Here is a 20,830-nt window from a genome sequence, read left to right on the forward strand (position 1 = left end):
AAAAAAAAAAAAAAGGTATCGAGGACAAAATCCTTATTAAATTCTTACTAAAATTCTGCACCCCCCCCCCTCATCCAATGACTCCAGGAAATCCGTATGGAAAATAGGATTTATCACTGACTGGAGCTTCTGTTATGTAGTTGCACAACCCGTTGCCTTCTGCTCAGCAAGCCTGTAGTTAGTGCCTTGAAAATGTATTTAAGTGTCTTCTGACTTTCTAAATATTTCATTTTTTAAATGTAATTAACTCTGTAATTTCGTGTGTTTGTTACAACAGCAAATCTTAAATCTTGGTTTTGTAATTCCTAAAATAAAAGAGCTGTGATTTTAAGAAACCATTGAATTGAGTTGAACGTAGCTTTCACTTAAACTGATCAATAAGGTGCCACTGAGGGTTATTCAGAAGAGAGAAATGTCTTTCAGTGCCTGATCCTGTAAGATCATTCCTTTTCTGTTAATCGCTAATGCATTTCATTTTAGAAACTGTTCCTTTCTCTGTTTCAGGAATTCAGACTCTGCAGCAAAATCCGACCAATCAAGTTCCTAGACACACCATTTTCTTTCACTTGCTTTTTYCCCCTCCTCTCACTTTCAGCCATTTTCTATTACTTAACCTCAGAGGGTTAACAGGGAGGGGAAAATGGTACCAGCATAACCCGCTGAGAACTAAGCCTATGTAGATTCCCCTTCTGCCACTGTTTTTGGCTACTGATAAAAAGCTTGTGTTTTCCATAACACTTTTATGTAACCATATTATTGACAAAAAAAAATTGTTTATTGGTGTGATTATGGACATGATGCGGTTGCAGGAATGATTATGTGAACTAAATGCATTTTCTGTTCTGTATGTGATGCAGAGGGATCTGTTCATACTTTTATCTAAACCCATATGTTATGAACTTTAATATATTAAATATAAATCAACTAAAATGTCTATTTTTAGCCACTACATGTAGATACTATCTAATGCCATCTTAGCAAACAATTAGCATGGTTACTTTCTAGTTAGGATTTGAGCAGAAATCTTGTTTATTTGCATGATTGGGGAAGAAATTGTATATGAGGAATGTGACAAGGAGAGTATTAATTTCTCTGAAATTCTATCATTTCTATTGTTCTGAAGAGYTTGGATGCTTTTAATAAATATGGGATTGCTCTGACTTGTTCTACAGCTGCATGTTTGTATGACAAGAAGCAGTAATGCTCCAACTTTATTTGAGAAGGCAGTAGACCTGCAAGGCTGTTTGGGAGAAGCCTGCTTATATGAACCCTGCTTATTAATTACCTGAACTTGAGAAGGTTCTTTAGAACACAGTAATGTAAAAGAATACTAATAATAATCTATGATAGTTAGTTCCAGATAATAAATCTAGCAATTAGGAAGCACTTTCTGTGCAGATTCAGAAAGTCTATAGTAATTTTAGATAGCTGTAGCAGTAAGATTGAGGACTGCTGGTTGGAATAGGTGGACTCTGGCTTATACAAGGGGTGCTGCTCTATCACTTAGTGATTAAACACTCACTGGAACCTTTTCAGTTTGCATATACAGCACTGAATCATTTAACTATGAAATAGCATCAACAATTCCAAATCAAACATAGATGGAAAAAAAAAATGCAGAGACTTGCCTTCAGAAAGCACAAATAAAAACTGTTATCAAGTATATTTGATTCCTTGTTCAATTATGTTGCTATTGACAAAATACAAGGTGGTGTAGGGATTGCTGGAYCTGCTTGCCTGCAGTATATGAATTGAGAGGACCTGAATATCAGGCAAGCCTGAAATACTCTGCCTTCCAGAAGGAGAGCATTAAAAAMAAGTGTGAAGCAAAACTGAATTTGCCAAAGGCAGTTTATTTGACTCTCTGGTTTTTCAGTACTAAGACACACACAGATGAGGTACAAGAGACCCTAATTTAAAGGGAATGGAAAAATGAAAGTTCCTCTGGCACCAGCTGGAGTCCAGAAGTGTTTCTCTACTTTTTGCGGGTGGGAGCTCGACCTGATTCACGCAGTCAGGTTTTACATGAAGGGAATCAAGGGCAGCATGCTCACTAGCCAAGGACTGGCTTGCAAACGGGTGGTGCTTTGCCCTGCTTGGCCGTCGATAAGGTGCTCTTGCCGGGGACTTTAAAATTGCTCTGTGAGTTGCTCGGGTGAGACTGTTTTTTTTTTTTTTTTTTTTTTTTTTCCACCTTCTGTGAGTGATCTGGCTCAAATCACTCCTCAKAAAAATAGACTTCCTGACAGTCTRTTAGATAAAATAGCATATAATCACTGTGATCCTGGTGAAATTCCTCCTCAGTTTCAACAGAAATTTAATGAATTTGTGCATTTGCACAATAAGCTGCAGTTTTAGTGACTCCTTATCAAAGAGCTTTTTTCTCCCAACAAAAATCAAAATCAGCTTTACTTTAGACATAGTTATCTGTAATACTTTTTAATCTACATGAAAAAAAAGAGTGAGTTCTTAATCTGAATTAGCTGTTGTAATGTGATAAGGGAGTTTCCAAATAAATCAATAGATAAACCTTAAACTTCCTACCACATTCTTTTCATTTGCAAATCCCTTTTCTTAGCTGTCTCTCAGAACTGATCGTCTGTTGTTTACAGTCTGCAGCAACCACAAACAGTGAAGTGTGAGGCTGGCGCCTACAAATGGCCCATCTCAGCTTCCCTGCCAGCCTGGGCAGTATGGYTGTACTGCTTCCTTTCCTCTTCTCCCCCACTTTAGAGTCGTGTTATCTCTTCTGGTAGGTTATGAGCATCGTGTGGCTTGTAGCTGCAGTTTTAAACTCCTCAGAAGCATAACTCCTATCACAAGATTTTGCTCTGTTCTCGTCTTATAAATATATGAGCTTTAGGAATTACTACTGGCTATTTACTATGAATCTGTAGTGAAGCATGAAGCTGTAGTCTCACTAARGCTGTCACTCATGACTAATAAAAAGGCAATCCACTCAGAAAACATATAAACCAATATCGTGTAATTTATATCAGCAGCAAATAGCAGAGAACAGTGAGCTCAATTTGATACATTGTCTTTGAGAACTTTTTTCACTGTGAAGTTTTTTTGCTGTAAAATATCCCATACAGTGTAGAAACTGAACTACCTTAGGAGTTTTAAAATTAGGTCCAACAGGCAGTTCCATGCCTTTCAGATATTATGGGCAATATATTACAAAATTAATCACAAACAACCATATACTGRCAAGCAAGTAGAATCCTCTCTTTGCCTGATGGAAGTAACGAGATGAATCATTTCTAGGTTCTCTGATCTCCTTTGTCCTAGGATATTTATTGCTCATTGGATTGTATGTGGGCAGAGATTTGGATTCCGGTCTGTGTCAGAATTCTCACCTCTCATTTTAAGAATATCATACATGACAGGCCGGAACCATGGTGTGCAGTGTTGCTTCAAAGAATCTCTCCTGACTTTCAGTGAACATGAACTGTTCTGTAAATGAGAACCTCTAAAACCTTACTCTGGCAGGAAAGARTGGTGGCTTTCACTAATGCAGTAAGCACTTATAAAACAGTAAGAACTGGACTRCTGGGATGGAAGAAAACTTTCAATTTGTCCACATATGTGACTAATCACATATTCTCAGCACTTTGTAAAACGTGTAGAGATTTTTGACAGGTATCAAGAAGGGTATGAATGGGAGTATGAGTGCAAGCACCAGAAAGAAAGGCAGAAGAATGACAAACAATAGCAGGGGTTGATTGTACCTAGATGTGTTTGAATCTTGACTAAATATATGCAACTTCTCTGCATATTGAGTTTAGGAAAATAAAGCACAGTGTAAATGAAGGACAGACTATAAACTGAGGCAATAGAGGGAAGATCATGGGACCATCAAGAGCAGTCCTGAAGCAATAAAACAATCCTTTAAGGAAACAAAAGAAAGTGAATAAATCCTAATGGTCGCAGAAGTGTGACAGGATGGAGAGACAAAAGATTTGAATTGCTTTTAGCTTCTGACCCCTACAAGAGGCACATTCAAAGACCTGTGCATCATAGACAAAATAATGCTTCCCCTGTCTCTCCCCACTTTCAGAGTCTGATGAGGGTTCATAGCTACCACTCCTGTCCTGCCTGTTTCTGAAAGTAATCCTAGCCAGCTCACTTGGATGTGTCTTGTTTTGTGTGTRGTGTGTGTTTTAGAGTGCATGAGCACAATCACTTTGCTTTTAACATGAAATCGCCCTCCTCTGCTTACATGTTGTTGCACTGAACTTTGCTACATCATTTGCTACAGTGCTGCAACACAGTTGCTACAACTGCTTTCTACAAATAAATTCTGCCTGATTATGCAGGAACTGCTGCCTATGACCCAGCATGTTCTGCAGAATGACGGAACAAAATCTATTATTTTATGGATTCCAAATTAAGTCATCTATATGTATCATTAATAGCTAATACATTTAGAAAAAAACATTATCGTTTCTGAAAATCAACTATCGCTTTAGTTAAATCCCTGATGGTGATAATTTGCAAGTGAGCAGCTTTCATAGTATTGCAAAAATTCAGAGCACATCAGGTGATTTTTTTCCTCTTCTTTTTGTCTCTCTCTATTTTCTTTTTCTTTTCTTTTCTCCTCACCCCCCTGGCCCCCTTAAGAAGGAAGCTTAAGGTTATCTTAATCATGGAGAAAGCAACCTGGACCATCCACAAACCAAACAAACGGCTTTCATTTCAGAACTGTCTCTCTCTCTTGTGAGTTGTCCTATCCCCAAGAACTGGGACAAGTTTCTAGCACAGAATTGGGAAGGCTCTAAAGAAAATGTCACCAGGCTTGATCATCCCATGTTCACAAATTATTACTATGCTACGCTAAGTCTCCTGTTCCAAAAACACTGGTGCGCATGTGGAGATTAAATTTAGTCAAAATTTTCAGTATGTTCTTCAAATCTGGTGCATATCGTTTTCTCATCTCTCTTTACCCTTTATCCCGATCCATCACTATACATCTCTGGAAACTTCCCAATGCTTCTTTGCACTCCTTCCCTATATCATGAATATTCAAGGTATAGTTATGAGCTATTAGTGCAGTGGATCCACCTCCTTTCAGTGCCCCCCTTTTTTTCCATATTATCAAGCACACCATACTGATAAATCAGGATGGACTACCAAAACCGTATGAAATGATGGACTATAACATTTTCAGCCTGTGAGGCTACTAAGAAGGAGGATATTCCAAAAGGATATTTCAGCAATCATTCTCCATAAATGCTCAGATTTAAACAAAACCTGAAAATCTAAGGTATTCCCCCATCAATGTTAGGATGATATGCATGCATTGCAATGTACATATAGATGTAGAGCTTAATGTATGGTATTGTTGTAAATGGTAACAGTAAAGGAAACATCATGAAAATAAGGAAAGATGACTTTTGTGACTCAGGCTTTCAGGAAGTGCCAAAAATCAAGTGCAAGTTTTTCAGCATGTTTCAGAAACAAAGCTAGCCTTTCCATGAGCTGAACTCTAAACATTTCCTGAGTGAATTGCAAGAGAGTATTCCTGGCCTTTCTGGCTCATAGGAGGATAAGAAGAAGACTTTTTCGCAGTCCATAAGAACCCAGTCAGATCTACTCTGTACAACACACTGATAAAGGGTATTTGTTTGAGAATTACCATATACCTTGCTGAAGTCAAGCAACTGAATATTAAAATCACTCTTGAACTTGGATTAAAGGACTTGCACAGAAAGAACCATGTGGCTACAGCTCAGGTTAGTTATATAATGGAGTCAAATCTTAAAAATAAAATATTTTTACAAAAAAATGGCAGCTGTTTGTGGCTAAAATGGGACCTTTTTTCCCTTAGTCCTGCTAGAGGTGGCTTTTCCACCAGTTCTCCTGAACAGAACAGTCCCAGAACAGATTTATTTTTGTTTTTAAGAATCATCTGCACACACACATGCACACTTCTCTGAATGAATTTGGACTCTTCCATCTTTTCAAAGCCCTGAGAGACGTGACTACACAAATTCCAATGAAATGAGTGAGAGCTCACTGTCCTGCTATCTCAGGCTACTTTGATAATCTCACTCTGAGACAATGTAGTACAAAAAATTTGCCCAGACAAAACATGTCTCTCCATCTCTTCAGCCAGTGCCTGCAAAATGGTAACAGGGTGAGCAGCAATGTCAGGCCAGTTCTTGTTGTTTCACCTGTTATCCAAGCAGTGATGTGCAGACTGCAAGTTCACCCTGTTGCAGTGCAAGTAGTCTACATAGAAATTAAATGTGATCTAGTCAATACCGATTACTGATTATGAGGACTGAACAGCAACTGTTTCATAAATATGTGTGTGTGTGTGTGTGTGTGTGTGTGTGTACATATTATAGATAACATTTTCAGCTTTCTATAGCTTATTAGTGGTTTAGACTTAGGCAAAATGGAAAGTTCTTACCCCTATGAAATTCACCAAACTAGATGGTCCTGGAATGAATGGAACTGAAAAACACATTAGAGTTATATCAGAACATGATATATTTTAAGCACTAGAGCAATTCTGATTGTTAAAGCTTTATATCCATAAGAGTTTTTTTTTTTTTTTTCCGTTAACACATCAGAAATAATACTTAAGGGTTACTTATTGTAGACTTCTTGGCTGAAAGTATAGGGTAAAACGCTCTCTATTTCACCACAATGTCCCAGTACCTATGCAAGACTGCACTTCTTTGCAGCACAGCGCAAGCAGCACCCCCACTGAAGGCAGAAACCACCTGTACTTCCCTGAGCCCCTACTTGGGACTCCTCTGGGCTCTTGGCTGCTGCAGRGGGGGAATCCCTGGGTTCTCACATCCTCCTTCCTCCTGTGCACACATTCCTGTACTAATTTCATATATCCATCATGCATAYTGGATGCCTTCATAAAACAGCCTGTTTTTTGGATTATTGTTGCTGTTGTTTCTGCTTTGTAAGAAACACTGGTGTAAGAACACCAGTATTTTAACTTCTGWMTGGAGGCTGGCACCAAGGTGGTAAYAGCTTCTCACTTAATGGTAAAGGATTCATTAATTCCAATTTAAGAATGAAATAAAATCTAACAGTTGATGTTGCTAATAAGATGGCTAAGCAGCAAAGACAGCAGGGTCTTACATCAAGAAAATAAAATCAAATGAGCATGATCCTTTCCTAGAATCTGCACTCACAATTATCAGTCAGGGAGTAACCTGAATGATAAAATAGACTACCTAGTAGCTTCACCCCAAAGACACATCCCAGCTTCATTAAAAAAAAAAAAAAAAAAAAAGAGTTGTTAAAAGATTTTGAATCGAGTTGGTATTTAGTGAGAATAGAAATCAAAGAAGAATCAAGACAGAAATTGAGACTTAAAAAAAGCCTCATGCCTTATGTTTAAGTTATGTAAACATATGTTTAAGTTTTAGAAAAGTAGCATAGCTAGATTTTTTTTTCTTTTAAAATCCGCTTTGGTTATGTGTCCCTAGTTCCTTTTTTTTTTTTTTTTTTTTTGGAGGGGAGGATATGGAGAAATAGCAGGGAACTATATAAACACATTACCTTAAAAATGTGGGAACTATTATGAATTAAAAAAAAAAAGGAAGGATGATGGTTTTGCCACTAAGAAGCACATTCGCTGCTTTCCAAGTACTTACACAAAAGGATGAATCTGAAGATCCTTCATAATGATATGAGTTCTCAGAATACAAAACCTAATTTGAGTAAGGTGAAAAACAAACAAAAAATGCTAAGTTCTTCTTGTAAAAGTTGATACCCATTTAGTTTAACATCATTATGTTAAATAGAACCCGTTCTATGACTGCTGTTTGCCATAGGCAGTAGAAATCTGCAAATACGTGTTCTGCTAGAAAAGTAAAATGACAAGCACCTCTAAAACATTTTTTTTTGTGTGTGAAACTGTGTTTAATGTCGGTGTAAATTATCTGAACATTATCTTTATTGTGAAGTAAAGCTTACTAGGTTGAGTAACTCTCTGCCTTAAGCCAGGGAATTACTATAATTAGAATATTAGTCTCTAYTGCTAACCCTTAAAGGTACTAGAAACATTCCTATTTTAATTGGTATAYGATTCAGCTATGAGGTAATCTGAAAATGAGTGTGAGAATATTTCAATATTCTTTCTTTTCCRTTACATTTCAAGGTGTTGAGTACAAACGAGTCTCCTGCTTTCCCAGCAGGAAACATTCCCAGGATGTGATGTCTCTGTTTTCAGTGTTTTCTCACAGTCTAATCTCCCCTCTTGGAAAAATTTTTAGACTGATAGCTCTCCTCTTCATGGTCACAAACATGCTTGATAGGTAAATGTAAAATAGATTGTATGCATATGTTTATGAGTATGTACACAAGAAAAAGCTGATCACATTCTTACTGATATGGAGAAARACTATGGTGCATTTTTAACGAAAAAAAATCCATGAGCTATGAGCATTTCCTTTTCATCTTTTCCAAGCARCACTTAGGGCTCAAATACAGGAAAAAAGATGGAGTTCGGACGAGATAAATATGGCAGAGATTATTAAAATACACGCGAGAAAGGCTACGACACAGGCTAATAATAAAAATAAAAACCAGCGATGAAAAGGCCCAGTGTATGCACCCGGCCGGGGGCCGGGCAGCGCCGGAGGCCGGGCGGGGCGGGGCCGCCGAGCGAGGCGCCGCATTGGCTGCATTTTGCCGCAGAGCTCAGCTCGGGCGGGGGCGCCGCACCCTGAAACAGCGGCCGGAAGCGCGGTCCCGCGCTCGCGCCCCCGGCATAGAGCGAGAGCTGCTGCCGGGAACTCACCCGCACAGGGGGGCAGCGGCGAGGCGGGGAAGTCACCCGAGACCCGCAGGGGGGCGGCGGGCTCTGGCGGCGCGCGGGGGGCGGAGGGGGCGGGGTGAGCGCGGGAAACCGCGCGGAGGCCGTGGGGGGAGAGTGCGGCGCTGCTGCGAGGGGCAGAGGCAGAGGAGGCGGCGGCGCCCGCCCGTGGTGGCCTCCTCGCGGGAAGCCCGCGCCGAGGGGCGCAGGGGCCGCCCCGGAGCGGTGAGCGGGGCGAGGGGGGTAAGGGCGGAGACTGCGTTCAAGCACCACCTCCCCGCTGCGCCCCGCCCCTGCCCGCCCTCCGCCGCAGTCCCCAACCAGGTCGGCTCCCACCCACTAAATACCGCCGCGCGCCACCCCTCCCGGCACACTGCTCTTTGGTAGTTGAGGCGGCGGCATGTCTGGTAGAGGCAAGGGCGGGAAGGGGCTCGGCAAGGGGGGCGCCAAGCGCCACCGCAAGGTGCTGCGCGACAACATCCAGGGCATCACCAAGCCGGCCATCCGGCGCCTGGCGCGGCGCGGCGGCGTGAAGCGCATCTCGGGGCTCATCTACGAGGAGACGCGCGGCGTGCTSAAGGTGTTCCTGGAGAACGTGATCCGCGACGCCGTCACGTACACGGAGCACGCCAAGCGCAAGACGGTCACGGCCATGGACGTGGTGTACGCCCTGAAGCGCCAGGGACGCACGCTCTACGGTTTCGGCGGCTGAACGCTTCTGTTTTTCAAATCTAAGTTGTACAAACACCAAGGCTCTTTTCAGAGCCACCCACAGGTTTCACAACGAGAGCTGTTTGTTACTGAGTGTGTGCTTAAAACCATTTCTCAAAACATTCTGAAAGTTTTACACGAGTTAACAGCAGGCAGTTTCCAAGTTGCAAACCTGTTAGAACACAGAGTTCTTARTTTGCACTGACGCATACCTACATACCACTTGGTAGCATATTGTAGTAARTAAAAATGTTTTAATTTTCTTTCATTAAAGATGAAAATAAGACATATATTTTATATTAAGATACTTGTTTTCTCGCTTGTTTTCACTAGCGAGAGCAGTATCGCCCTCTCCGTAGCTACAGAACAAAATTGGAGCGCCGACGTCGTGACGGTGCAGGACGGAAATGGCTATAATTACGTTTGTGTTTTTTACACCAATAGAAATGGAACATTTACAATCCCCTCATTTGCATAACGTCCTTATAAATAAGGGGGCAGCCGCCATTTTCGAGGTTGTTTAGGTTCTGTAAAGGTCTTCAAAAGGAGTTTTTGAAGATGCCTGAGCCAGCGAAATCTGCTCCAGCGCCGAAGAAAGGCTCGAAGAAAGCCGTCACCAAGACACAGAAAAAGGGTGACAAGAAACGGAAGAGAACAAGGAAAGAAAGTTACTCGATCTATGTGTACAAAGTGCTGAAGCAAGTGCACCCGGACACCGGAATATCATCTAAGGCCATGAGCATCATGAACTCCTTCGTCAACGACATCTTYGAGCGCATCGCCGGCGAGGCGTCGCGCCTGGCGCACTACAACAAGCGCTCGACCATCACGTCGCGGGAGATCCAGACGGCCGTGCGGCTGCTGCTGCCCGGCGAGCTGGCCAAGCACGCCGTGTCCGAGGGCACCAAGGCTGTCACCAAGTACACGAGCTCCAAGTAAAGGTTTTAATCTACAACCCAAACGGCTCTTTTAAGAGCCCCCCCCATTTTCCTCGAAAGAGCTAAAATTACAGTATRTTCTGGTTTTTAATTGATAAATCTAACCGTGAATTAAGTATGTTTACATGAAATTTGAAGTATGAACAACGATTTTGAAGTATGAAATTAAGTTTCTGTTTTTCCTAGAGTAATTAACAGCTCTCRTTRTGAAAYCTGTGGGTGGCTCTGAAAAGAGCCTTGGTGTTTGTACAACTTAGATTTGAAAAACAGAAGCGTTCAGCCGCCGAAACCGTAGAGCGTGCGTCCCTGGCGCTTCAGGGCGTACACCACGTCCATGGCCGTGACCGTCTTGCGCTTGGCGTGCTCCGTGTACGTGACGGCGTCGCGGATCACGTTCTCCAGGAACACCTTGAGCACGCCGCGCGTCTCCTCGTAGATGAGCCCCGAGATGCGCTTCACGCCGCCGCGCCGCGCCAGGCGCCGGATGGCCGGCTTGGTGATGCCCTGGATGTTGTCGCGCAGCACCTTGCGGTGGCGCTTGGCGCCCCCCTTGCCGAGCCCCTTCCCGCCCTTGCCTCTACCAGACATGCCGCCGCCTCAACTACCAAAGAGCAGTGTGCCGGGAGGGGTGGCGCGCGGCGGTATTTAGTGGGTGGGAGCCGACCTGGTTGGGGACTGCGGCGGAGGGCGGGCAGGGGCGGGGCGCAGCGGGGAGGTGGTGCTTGAACGCAGTCTCCGCCCTTACCCCCCTCGCCCCGCTCACCGCTCCGGGGCGGCCCCTGCGCCCCTCGGCGCGGGCTTCCCGCGAGGAGGCCACCACGGGCGGGCGCCGCCGCCTCCTCTGCCTCTGCCCCTCGCAGCAGCGCCGCACTCTCCCCCCACGGCCTCCGCGCGGTTTCCCGCGCTCACCCCGCCCCCTCCGCCCCCCGCGCGCCGCCAGAGCCCGCCGCCCCCCTGCGGGTCTCGGGTGACTTCCCCGCCTCGCCGCTGCCCCCCTGTGCGGGTGAGTTCCCGGCAGCAGCTCTCGCTCTTGCAGGTATCCCAAAATTGAGTTATTTTACGCAGTGTGCAGCAGACATACAGGGTCGAGACATTCGTTTATTTCATTTCTTAGCAGAGATGGGTGCTAGGTGATAGATCCATAGAGCTAGAACACCTGCTTTTCTCGTTCTTTATTTAAAAAACCGGTGTTCTGGGAGTACTTCATACAAATTTTTCTGTTKGTTACAATTTTACCACATTACATGTTCGCTCCAGGYTTGCGCTTTAACATTCCTGTGCATTAGCATAAGAAGTGAAGAAGATGGTAACGTCATTATCAGGTCATTATCATCTCATTGTTAAGTTAGGGGAGTGTAATTTAATATATTAATAAGCCTTAATGAACTTATAGGTTACTCTGGGTTATTCTCTGCTGTCTTTGTCTTGTCGCCTGCTCACGTTCTTCAAAGGGCTGTGGTTTCCTCGAGGTTATTCGGCTGGAACCGGTTGTCCTTTGCGGTACTGTTTTACGATACSCTCTCTCCCTTGTCCTTGATTCTTCTTAACATCTCGCAGGATTTCCACAGCATCCTTCCAACACCGGGRTCGTGAGCGCGAGGCCGCGCTTCTACCCCTTTTTCGGGGTGCGGCGCCCCCCGGCTCCAGCCCGGCCCGGCGCACCCGAGCCGGGGGTCTGCGGCAAAATCCGGCCAATACGGCGCCTCGCTCGGCGGCCTTCGCCCCGCCCCCTCGGGGCCCGCCCCGCCCCCCGTCGGGGCCGAACCCGCCCCCGCCGCCGTCTCGCCCTTTGTTCCGTTCAGCCGCGGCCGCGACGCGCTTTCTTCGCCCGCGCGGACGCTGCGCTCGCGGCACCGTCCCCCGCCCCCGCCCGGCCCCGGGACGACCGCGCTCCTCGGCGGCCGGCGGCTTCGCGTCCGCGCAGAGCGACCCGCACGTCGCAGCGACCGGGGAGCTGTCGCCGGCGGGGCCCGCTATGGGACATACGGCCCTGACGCCTCGACAGCTGCGGTTGCCCGGACTGCGCCTCGCTTCTCCCCCGCCCTGCAGCGCGCACCGGGCTCGGCCGCGGCAGCCGCCTGGCAGCCGCCTCGTCCTTGTCACCGTATTACGGCCTTAGAGATACAAACACGGTCGCTACTGCGTAACTGACTCTAGCAGGCAGAAGGAAGCGTTTTGGACCTCACCAGGAAAGAAAAAAAAAAGTTCTGATGGCACCTAAATATGAATATTATGTATATACTTTTACTTTAGATGAACAATCTAAAAACTTCGCTGTATTTTTTATGTTATTCCTAACGAACTCGGCATACATTCTTCTTACAGTATGCTGAATTCCACTTATAAAATGGATGAATAAGTAAGTGAAGAGTTAGGAACCTGTTTGTGCGAATGTATTAAGATTTTGTTTCATTTATTTTTCACATTCAAAATAAAATTAAATATTAWAGTTATTATTTCTTACAATATCGATCTTTTATACAATTTAAACACACCTGTCTTTCAAAATGTTTGGATTGATTTGAGTCTGAATCTATCTTACAATTCTCTACACCCTGCATTCTGCAAATTTAGTTTTCCTTTTTTTATATACTTTGCTAAAATATTTTCCTCACTAGAAGCTTCCTTTTTTAAAAAATGTTTTTTCTTTCTTTTGCTGCTTATTTTCATACAAGTTTCATATGTGAGAATTTTCATTTCTTTTAACAAGTTTCTATTTTACTTACRTTTAAAACTCCTAAAAGAATTTCAGTTTACTTTTTTTTACAATATGGCTAGATTCTATTTGGACTTTAATTTTATACACACACATACATATGTATGTGCACAAATATATTGAAAATATATTATACTACCTGGATTGTTGTCTTCCATACAGTTGCTATAAGTGGTTATAGAAACAGTTCCCAACAGTTTTTGTTGCTGATATTGTCAGTTCTTTCATGGATCACTTCCCCCCCCCCCCCCTTTCCCCTCTCTCTCTCTTCTCTCCTCAGAAACACTTTAAGCAGAAAGAAAACTTTGTTGCTAAATACAATTTCTATTGAAGTTGCTTTTACTACAACTTTAGAACAGTAAATACTGGATTCACATTTAGGACATCACCCCCCCCGCCCCCCAAAAAATAATAATAAAAAAAAAAATCAGGAACTACTTCTGTGGTGAGTTTAGACACAGCACTAGGAGTAAAATGAGAAAGGTATCTTTTTTCTCGCAAATCTCTCTACACCCTTCCTCTCTCCTCCTTTCTTTTTGTTGTTGTTAATCTATAGCTTTTTCAGCATACTTCAGTGAGGGTTGTGGTCCATTTTTTTTTCCATTATACTTGCATTTTAGAGCAACATCTTTAGCACAGCTACACATAACAGTATATCCTTAATAAGAATATATCACACACATCACACACAATATATAGCACATCTGCCTATTAATATCACATACTCCTGCAAGTTATGCTAATTWTATTGAGAGTTTACATGGTAATCTATCTCCCACAACAGGGATAATAATAATTAGAAGTAAATTAGAAAACACATAAGGTTATTTTTATATTGCATTATTCCTAATATTACATGCAAAGTAAAGGTRAAAAGGAGTATGCAAAATTTTAATGTTATGTTTTATCTATATTGTTCTAAGATTTTTCATAYATAGACTGACATTACTGAGCTTTATCTAGACATAATTAACTGTAATGTGGGGTTTATATATACATATTATACATTCTTGGAATGTGGAAATGGGGGAAATTGAAAAAGGGAAAGAGTATTGGATTCAAGTGATACTGCTGACTAATTCATCATATGATATGGATCTCCTCTTTGCTATTACCTCTTTTTTTTTTTTTTTTTGGGGGGGGGGGTGAAAGAAAGAAATATTTGTCTATTGAAACTCACCTTCATCATATTCCGTTACCTAGTACAGCTAGCCTGAAAGACATCAAAGTCATGTCACTGCATCTGGTAAAATCAGTAGTAGCTAAAAATGAATATAAGGAATGCTAATAAATAGCAAAAGAATCACAGAGTGTGATATTTTAATGAAGTGAGTTACCTAAGTGAGCAGGGATGGAGTGAATGAAATAAATTCTTGGAAAGAGATCAGGGAGAAAATCATGAATTACACATTGGATGGAAGAATTCTGAGTGATGCACTGGACTTACTTATGTGCTCAAAGAAACACAGGGACCACTCTGGCAGTGCTATGTCTGCTTGCAACTTCTGTGAGTTTGTTCAAGTTGAAATCCTACTCCTGAATACAGAGGCTCCAGACTTTTCTCTGGATTCTGGTGCTTTGATGCAGCAACTGGCTTCTTCATATGCACATATGTCGGGAGACCTGTTCTTGATACTAGAGGCAAAACTGATGTGCATGTGAAAATACAACTTTCATATCACAATTCAACAGGAAATGCAAGTGCCAGGAAAAAAAAAGTTGCTGCTACTAATGAGGATCAAAGCAGCAGCATTATAGCAACAGCAGTGCTAAATGTATCCATTTCCAAACAAAACCATCAGATGTAAGTGCTATCACCATATCAGACTATTTATCTTCCTACTAGATCCCTCATATCTTGCTTCAGCTATAAGAGAGACTCACCTAAAAATCCTCACTGCTGCAGGCAGACCCAAAGCAGTTCTYGTTTTCCCCAGAGGACAGGTGAAGCAGGGGTGCTGCATGCATGGGGGCTGCAGGCCTCACTGTGGTGTGCTGCAGCCCCCTGCCACTGCAAAGAGCTCCTGAGAGAAACCTAACAGGAGGTGTCAGCTAGACAGTCTTTCTCAGTCTAAAGTAGTGACTCTACGCAGTCTTAACACTGCTTTTGGGTGATACTTGTGCCAACAGAGTAGCATTACTCAATTATATTGCCCACTGGTAACTGATCTAACAGAGAATAATTAGACAGTTAATTTGGAAGACTAGGGTATGTGAAAATTCTACTTAAAGAAAGAATGTATTTACTCAGTGCTGCTAGGAGTTTCTCTCAAATGGGATTTTTTTTYCCCAGTACCAGTCTGACTAGTTCAGGATCTAAATAGATATAGCCTATTTCCCCTTAAGTAATTCTTGCTCCAATTCTAAACAATATCATTCAGTCACAGGAAAGTTTTATGTCTTTTGAAAAAAAAAGAAAACCACAGGCCTAAAAAACAGGTTTATTTTGGATGTAGTAAAATCTAAGCATGGCATTCTCCTTATATTTCTTTTCATGTCATACACAGCTTTTTGTATTTTTTTTTTTTACAGTTAACCTTCCATTTTAACAYAATTCATGAAGTAGCCTTTAAAATATAATCACAAAGACCAGCTGAAACACAAACAATAGCTTAGCAACCTCCTTACACAAATCAGAAAAGAATCATTGAATTACTGGAAAAGTATTTACATTTCTTCTGTAAAAAAAAAAAAAAAAAAAAAAAAAAAAAAAATTAAAATTTTTTTTTAAAAAAAAAAAAAAAAAAAAAAAAAAAAGAAAAAAAGTTAGGAAATACTTGACTCTTCCCAACCAAGATTTTTAATAGATCATCATTACTGACTACCGACTTAGCTCTTTCTCAAAAAAGGCATGCACAAAACATTGCTAATCAAAGCACTTTCTCTAAGAAAGTAACTCAACTCCTTTTTGATCATGTGGGTGGCTCTGAAAAGAGCCTTTGGGTTATATGTTATGTTTTGAAAAATCTAAAACAGTTTTACTAGCTAAGTTTACTTGCTCTTGGCCTTGTGGCTCTCCGTCTTCTTGGGCAGCAGCACCGCCTGGATGTTGGGCAGCACGCCGCCCTGCGCGATCGTCACCTTGCCCAGCAGCTTGTTGAGCTCCTCGTCGTTGCGGATGGCCAGCTGCAGGTGCCGCGGGATGATGCGCGTCTTCTTGTTGTCGCGCGCCGCGTTGCCCGCCAGCTCCAGGATCTCGGCYGTCAGGTACTCCAGCACGGCCGCCATATAGACCGGCGCTCCAGCTCCCACTCGCTCCGCGTAGTTGCCTTTCCGGAGCAGGCGATGTACGCGGCCTACAGGGAACTGCAGCCCAGCACGCGASGAGCGCGACTTAGCTTTAGCTCTCACTTTGCCTCCCTGTTTCCCGCGACCCGACATCCCCGCTCTGTTACGAAAACGCGACCACTACTCCGAAACAACAACTAAGAGACTCGTAATGACGCACAGATTCTTCCTCTTTTATCCCTTCCCTGGGCGGGATTGGCTCTTAACGATTGGYTAAAAGCAGTGATTGTTAGCTCAACCAATGAGAAGGCGGATCTTACTCGGACCAATCGTGCGCAAAGAAACGCCTTCCCACATTGGCGTCCAATCATATGCTACTGTCTGGAGCCCTCGTATTTGCATAACGGCCCTATAAATAAAGGACTGAGCGGCCATTTTAGCAGCTGATTTCGTTGGTTAGCATCAGAGGACAGGGACTCAAAATGCCTGAGCCAGCCAAGTCGGCGCCCGCGCCCAAGAAGGGCTCCAAGAAGGCGGTGACCAAGACGCCGAAGAAGGGCGACAAGAAGCGCAAGAAGAGCCGCAAGGAGAGCTACTCCATCTACGTGTACAAGGTGCTGAAGCAGGTGCACCCGGACACGGGCATCTCCTCCAAGGCCATGGGCATCATGAACTCCTTYGTCAACGACATCTTCGAGCGCATCGCCGGCGAGGCGTCGCGCCTGGCGCACTACAACAAGCGCTCGACCATCACGTCGCGGGAGATCCAGACGGCCGTGCGGCTGCTGCTGCCCGGCGAGCTGGCCAAGCACGCCGTGTCCGAGGGCACCAAGGCTGTCACCAAGTACACSAGCTCCAAGTAGAGCGTCTTCGGAACGTCAGTTTTAACCCAAAGGCTCTTTTAAGAGCCACCCCACATAGTCTTTTAAAGAGCTTTAACACATGCATATATAGCAAAGCGCGAACACGTTAACTGATAATGTTGTCTTTAAATATGCTTTTTAATCACAGTTTTTCCGAATTTGTGCTTTTCAAAATCTTAAAAGGTGAAGTGACACAGTTTCGAATATGTGTATAAAATCRTTTTGTAGCTTTTAACTGTCGAATTGTTGTTTATCCCTTCTAATAAACGTGACTACTACTTTTAAGATTCATTCGAAATAGCTGAATGCACTAAACACTTAACTAGTGCTAAATTAATCAKTAGGAAGAAATCTCTAAGCTCTCTGCAGCACTTATTCACCCTTTCCCCGCTCTCTTCCCCCCCCCAAAAAAAAAAAAATGGGGGTAAGGAGACCAATGTAAAGAATCGTGATAATATTTTGCTTAGCGGTCTCAGGATGCTGCAGGCTTAATTTTTCTTTTCCTTCTGTATAAGAGGATAAAAGTCAGTCTAATAGATTGAGTGATACGGCGCAGAACACCCGGAGGAGCGGCAGCACCGCTAACACGGAGTAGACGCCTTGGGAGGACGAACCTGCCGGGGTTGCAGAACCGGGATCGCCGCAGCCGCCGCTGGCAGCGCCCGCTGCCCCGGCGGGGAGCGCGGGCTTTTCGAAATTCCGCAGTCKTCCAATAAGCTGCCCCGGTCTCCTTCACCAGCCAATCAGACCTGGCCGAAGCAGGGCGCCCCGGCTCTGGGGCTCCCGAGCGCTCCGCGCGCCTCCGCCGTCCGCGGCGGGCGGACGCCGAAACTCCGAGCGCACAGCATCCCGCATTGTCGGGTCCTGAACGCCGGCCGAAAGAGCTCCTGCCGCTGCACTTCCCTATAACCGGACCGGCAAGGTGAAGAGGAGCAGTACTGGTAGCTCCACCCGCCTACCGCCCTGGCAAACTCGTTCTCTAACAGTAGAACTATGAAGTCACACAGAAATTGGGAACTGCCCCGCTGTCCTACGAGTGCACTGCCGAGTGGAAAGGTCATCGCCAAGGACGCGGAGGAGYCGTGCGGAGAGCTTGCAACTACGGGCACTGAAGGGTGTGGCAATCSCACACCGGCTGTTAGGAACGGCGCTAGTTAAAGCGCCGCAAGGAACCTGCACGCCCCAGCGCGTCACAGCTCGCCCCTGCCTCCCCCCGCCCCAGCCCTTTAWCAAAGGCACCCTCTTGCGGTGCTCGTAAAAAGAAAGCAATTTCCCAGGGAATGTAAACTTTATTTTTCCAAGACTTAACGTAACGACGGCTGGAAGTTCAGCGTCCCATCCTGCACAGACCAACGTCCCACACGGATAGTGGTGTGGTTAATTCCACTGCAGGCGCAGAGTTCGGCGACAAGAGAGCATCAGCTCTTTTTCGGACAATCGTGGGTGGCTCTTAAAAGAGCCGTTGGGCTTAAGTACTTCCACTTCAACACTTCACTTTTTGGGCGCCGCCTTTTTCGCCTTAGCCGCTTTGGGCTTAGTCGCCTTGGGCTTGGCAGGCTTGGGCGCAACCTTTTTCGCCTTGGCTGGGCTCTTCGCTGCCTTCTTGGGCTTTGCAGCCTTGGCTGCCTTCTTGGGGCTTTTAGCCGCCTTTTTGGGAGCGGGGGCTGCCGGCTTCTTGGCTTTCTTGGGGCTCTTCTTCACTGCCGCTGCCTTCTTAGGCTTCTTGGCGGYGCTCGCTGGCTTCTTGGCTGCCGGCTTCTTGGGCTTGGCTGCCGCTGCCCGCTTCTTCGGGGCTTTTTCTTTCACTTCTCCGGGCTTTTTGTTAAGCCGAAAAGAGCCGGAGGCGCCGGTGCCCTTGGTCTGCACCAGGGTGCCCTTGCTGACGAGGCTCTTGAGCCCCAGCTTGATGCGGCTGTTGTTCTTCTCCACGTCGTAGCCGCCGGCCGCCAGCGCCTTCTTGAGGGCGGCCAGGGAGAGCCCCTTGCGCTCCTTGGAGGCGGACACGGCCTTGGTGATCAGCTCGGTGACGCTGGGGCCCGAGGGCTTGCGGGCTTTGGAGCCGCCCGCCGCCTTCTTCGGCTTCTTGGCGGCGGCGGCTTTKGCSCCGGGAGCCGCGACCGCGGGCGCGGCGGCGGGAGCGGTCTCCGACATCGCAGCAGAGACTTCTTCCTAATCAAAAGAAAGTAATTGGGCTACAGTAACCCCGATGCCTGAATTTATAGCGAAGCGGTGATCTGTGATTGGTGCTTTGCAGAGCCCGCCTAACTGTTAGCCAGGAAGAGCTTTTCGTCCTCTCAGTCTGTGTTTCTTCGGAGTTAAAAAACCATGCTTTTTGTAAAATATTTGCTATGAAATCACCCCAGTTTCTTAAGGCAGTAAAGACAAGACCGCGGAGTTTCATTTGGGGGAGTTTCCCCGTACAGGAATCTAAGATGAGTGAAAAAAGATGTGTTTAACCCCGCGTCCTGAAGCTAGAGAGAGCCCGAGAACGGCTAACTTTTGTTTTTCCTTCTAAAATAAAATCCAACCCTTAGTTAAAATGTCTCCCCCATAATGAAATCTCATTCTTTAGGGGGTTGTCTCCAGATTAGGGTAGAAACTGAGGAGGCAGCTTCATTATTTTTGCCGTAAATTGATTTCAAAAAGAGGGAAGTAACACAATTTCATGCCTGAGCGTTGAATATGGATAAAGAATCGACTCCCTGAACCATATCTTTAACTATTAAGGATGCAGTATTTCCACTGAATTTCGTATTTTGGGAAAGTAAGAGACTTTCAGAGGAATATATATACTGTCGAAATGTATCTGAAAGTTGTCACGACTCTGCCTTTTTTGGTAGTGTYCTGCAAATGAAAAGCAATATTTTGATATTTTTTGAAATACTTTCTGTTTATAAAAAGTAGCTGTCAATGTCTRGATAATACATAAAGTGTATTAACTGCTATTTTAATGCTTTATCAATTAAACTAATGTATACAATTATTCTTTTTTTTTAGGATTGGTAGCAAGTCTGAAGTAGATTTGTAGAGAAAAAAGTGACACAGCTATAGATACACAAATGTATATCATACACTTCTTAAACAATAATAGAGCCATTAATGGAGCTGAAATCTTACTTCTACCCAGATAAATTCAGTAATAGAGAAATCTGTCTTCTTTGAATAGAAATGCTTCAGACTGAATGTTATTTACCTATATTTAGACACAGTCTGTTTTATACACAGGCTTCATAAACCACACCATCCTCCTTTTTAAAGGAAAAGAAAAACACTCCTCAATTTAAGTATACATCCACAACTTCAGAATATTGAAGTATTTTTTAGAAAACACTCATAAATCAGAATCATCTTTAATTATCATGATCCTGTTTAATTATCAAGCCTCATAAAGTGATAACAAAAAAATGAATTCTTCTCTTAAAAGCAACTACAAATTGCTTATGAAGACTTTGGATTTAATCAGAACACAAAGGCCTCAATTAGCTTCTAGAAAGCAGTCAGAAATTTATTCCTTGACTGAAAAAAAATCGAGCCCAAATTCTATATTCTGACTCACTACCTCTTTACTTTTTAAACACTTTTA

General features: G+C 44.1%; 6 protein-coding genes across 6 annotated transcripts; 3 read left to right on the forward strand and 3 right to left on the reverse strand.

The window, feature by feature from the left end:
* Window positions 1-9,175: 9,175 nt before the first annotated feature.
* Window positions 9,176-9,792, forward strand: LOC146586478 (histone H4). The gene has a single exon (XM_085321240.1). The coding sequence runs from the start codon at window positions 9,192-9,194 to the stop codon at window positions 9,501-9,503; it is 312 nt and encodes a 103-aa protein (XP_085177366.1). The 5' UTR covers window positions 9,176-9,191; the 3' UTR covers window positions 9,504-9,792.
* A 245-nt stretch (window positions 9,793-10,037) lies between these two features.
* On the forward strand, window positions 10,038-10,534 carry LOC146586479 (histone H2B 7). Its single transcript, XM_085321299.1, has one exon. The coding sequence runs from the start codon at window positions 10,061-10,063 to the stop codon at window positions 10,439-10,441; it is 381 nt and encodes a 126-aa protein (XP_085177425.1). The 5' UTR covers window positions 10,038-10,060; the 3' UTR covers window positions 10,442-10,534.
* A 116-nt stretch (window positions 10,535-10,650) lies between these two features.
* LOC146586480 (histone H4) lies at window positions 10,651-11,044 on the reverse strand. The gene has a single exon (XM_085321300.1). The coding sequence runs from the start codon at window positions 11,026-11,028 to the stop codon at window positions 10,717-10,719; it is 312 nt and encodes a 103-aa protein (XP_085177426.1). The 5' UTR covers window positions 11,029-11,044; the 3' UTR covers window positions 10,651-10,716.
* A 4,535-nt stretch (window positions 11,045-15,579) lies between these two features.
* LOC146586481 (histone H2A.J) lies at window positions 15,580-16,582 on the reverse strand. Its single transcript, XM_085321361.1, has one exon. The coding sequence runs from the start codon at window positions 16,535-16,537 to the stop codon at window positions 16,148-16,150; it is 390 nt and encodes a 129-aa protein (XP_085177487.1). The 5' UTR covers window positions 16,538-16,582; the 3' UTR covers window positions 15,580-16,147.
* Window positions 16,583-16,836: 254 nt separating this feature from the next.
* Window positions 16,837-17,608, forward strand: LOC146586482 (histone H2B 5-like). The gene has a single exon (XM_085321374.1). It carries the CDS (start codon window positions 16,867-16,869, stop codon window positions 17,245-17,247), a length of 381 nt encoding a protein of 126 aa, XP_085177500.1. The 5' UTR covers window positions 16,837-16,866; the 3' UTR covers window positions 17,248-17,608.
* A 908-nt stretch (window positions 17,609-18,516) lies between these two features.
* LOC146586483 (histone H1.11R-like) lies at window positions 18,517-19,421 on the reverse strand. Its single transcript, XM_085321301.1, has one exon. It carries the CDS (start codon window positions 19,396-19,398, stop codon window positions 18,739-18,741), a length of 660 nt encoding a protein of 219 aa, XP_085177427.1. The 5' UTR covers window positions 19,399-19,421; the 3' UTR covers window positions 18,517-18,738.
* Window positions 19,422-20,830: the final 1,409 nt, after the last annotated feature.

Source organism: Rhea americana, unplaced genomic scaffold, assembly GCF_003343005.1.
Source record: "Rhea americana isolate MKP2758 unplaced genomic scaffold, rheAme1 scaffold_69, whole genome shotgun sequence".
Lineage (NCBI taxonomy): Eukaryota > Metazoa > Chordata > Aves > Rheiformes > Rheidae > Rhea > Rhea americana.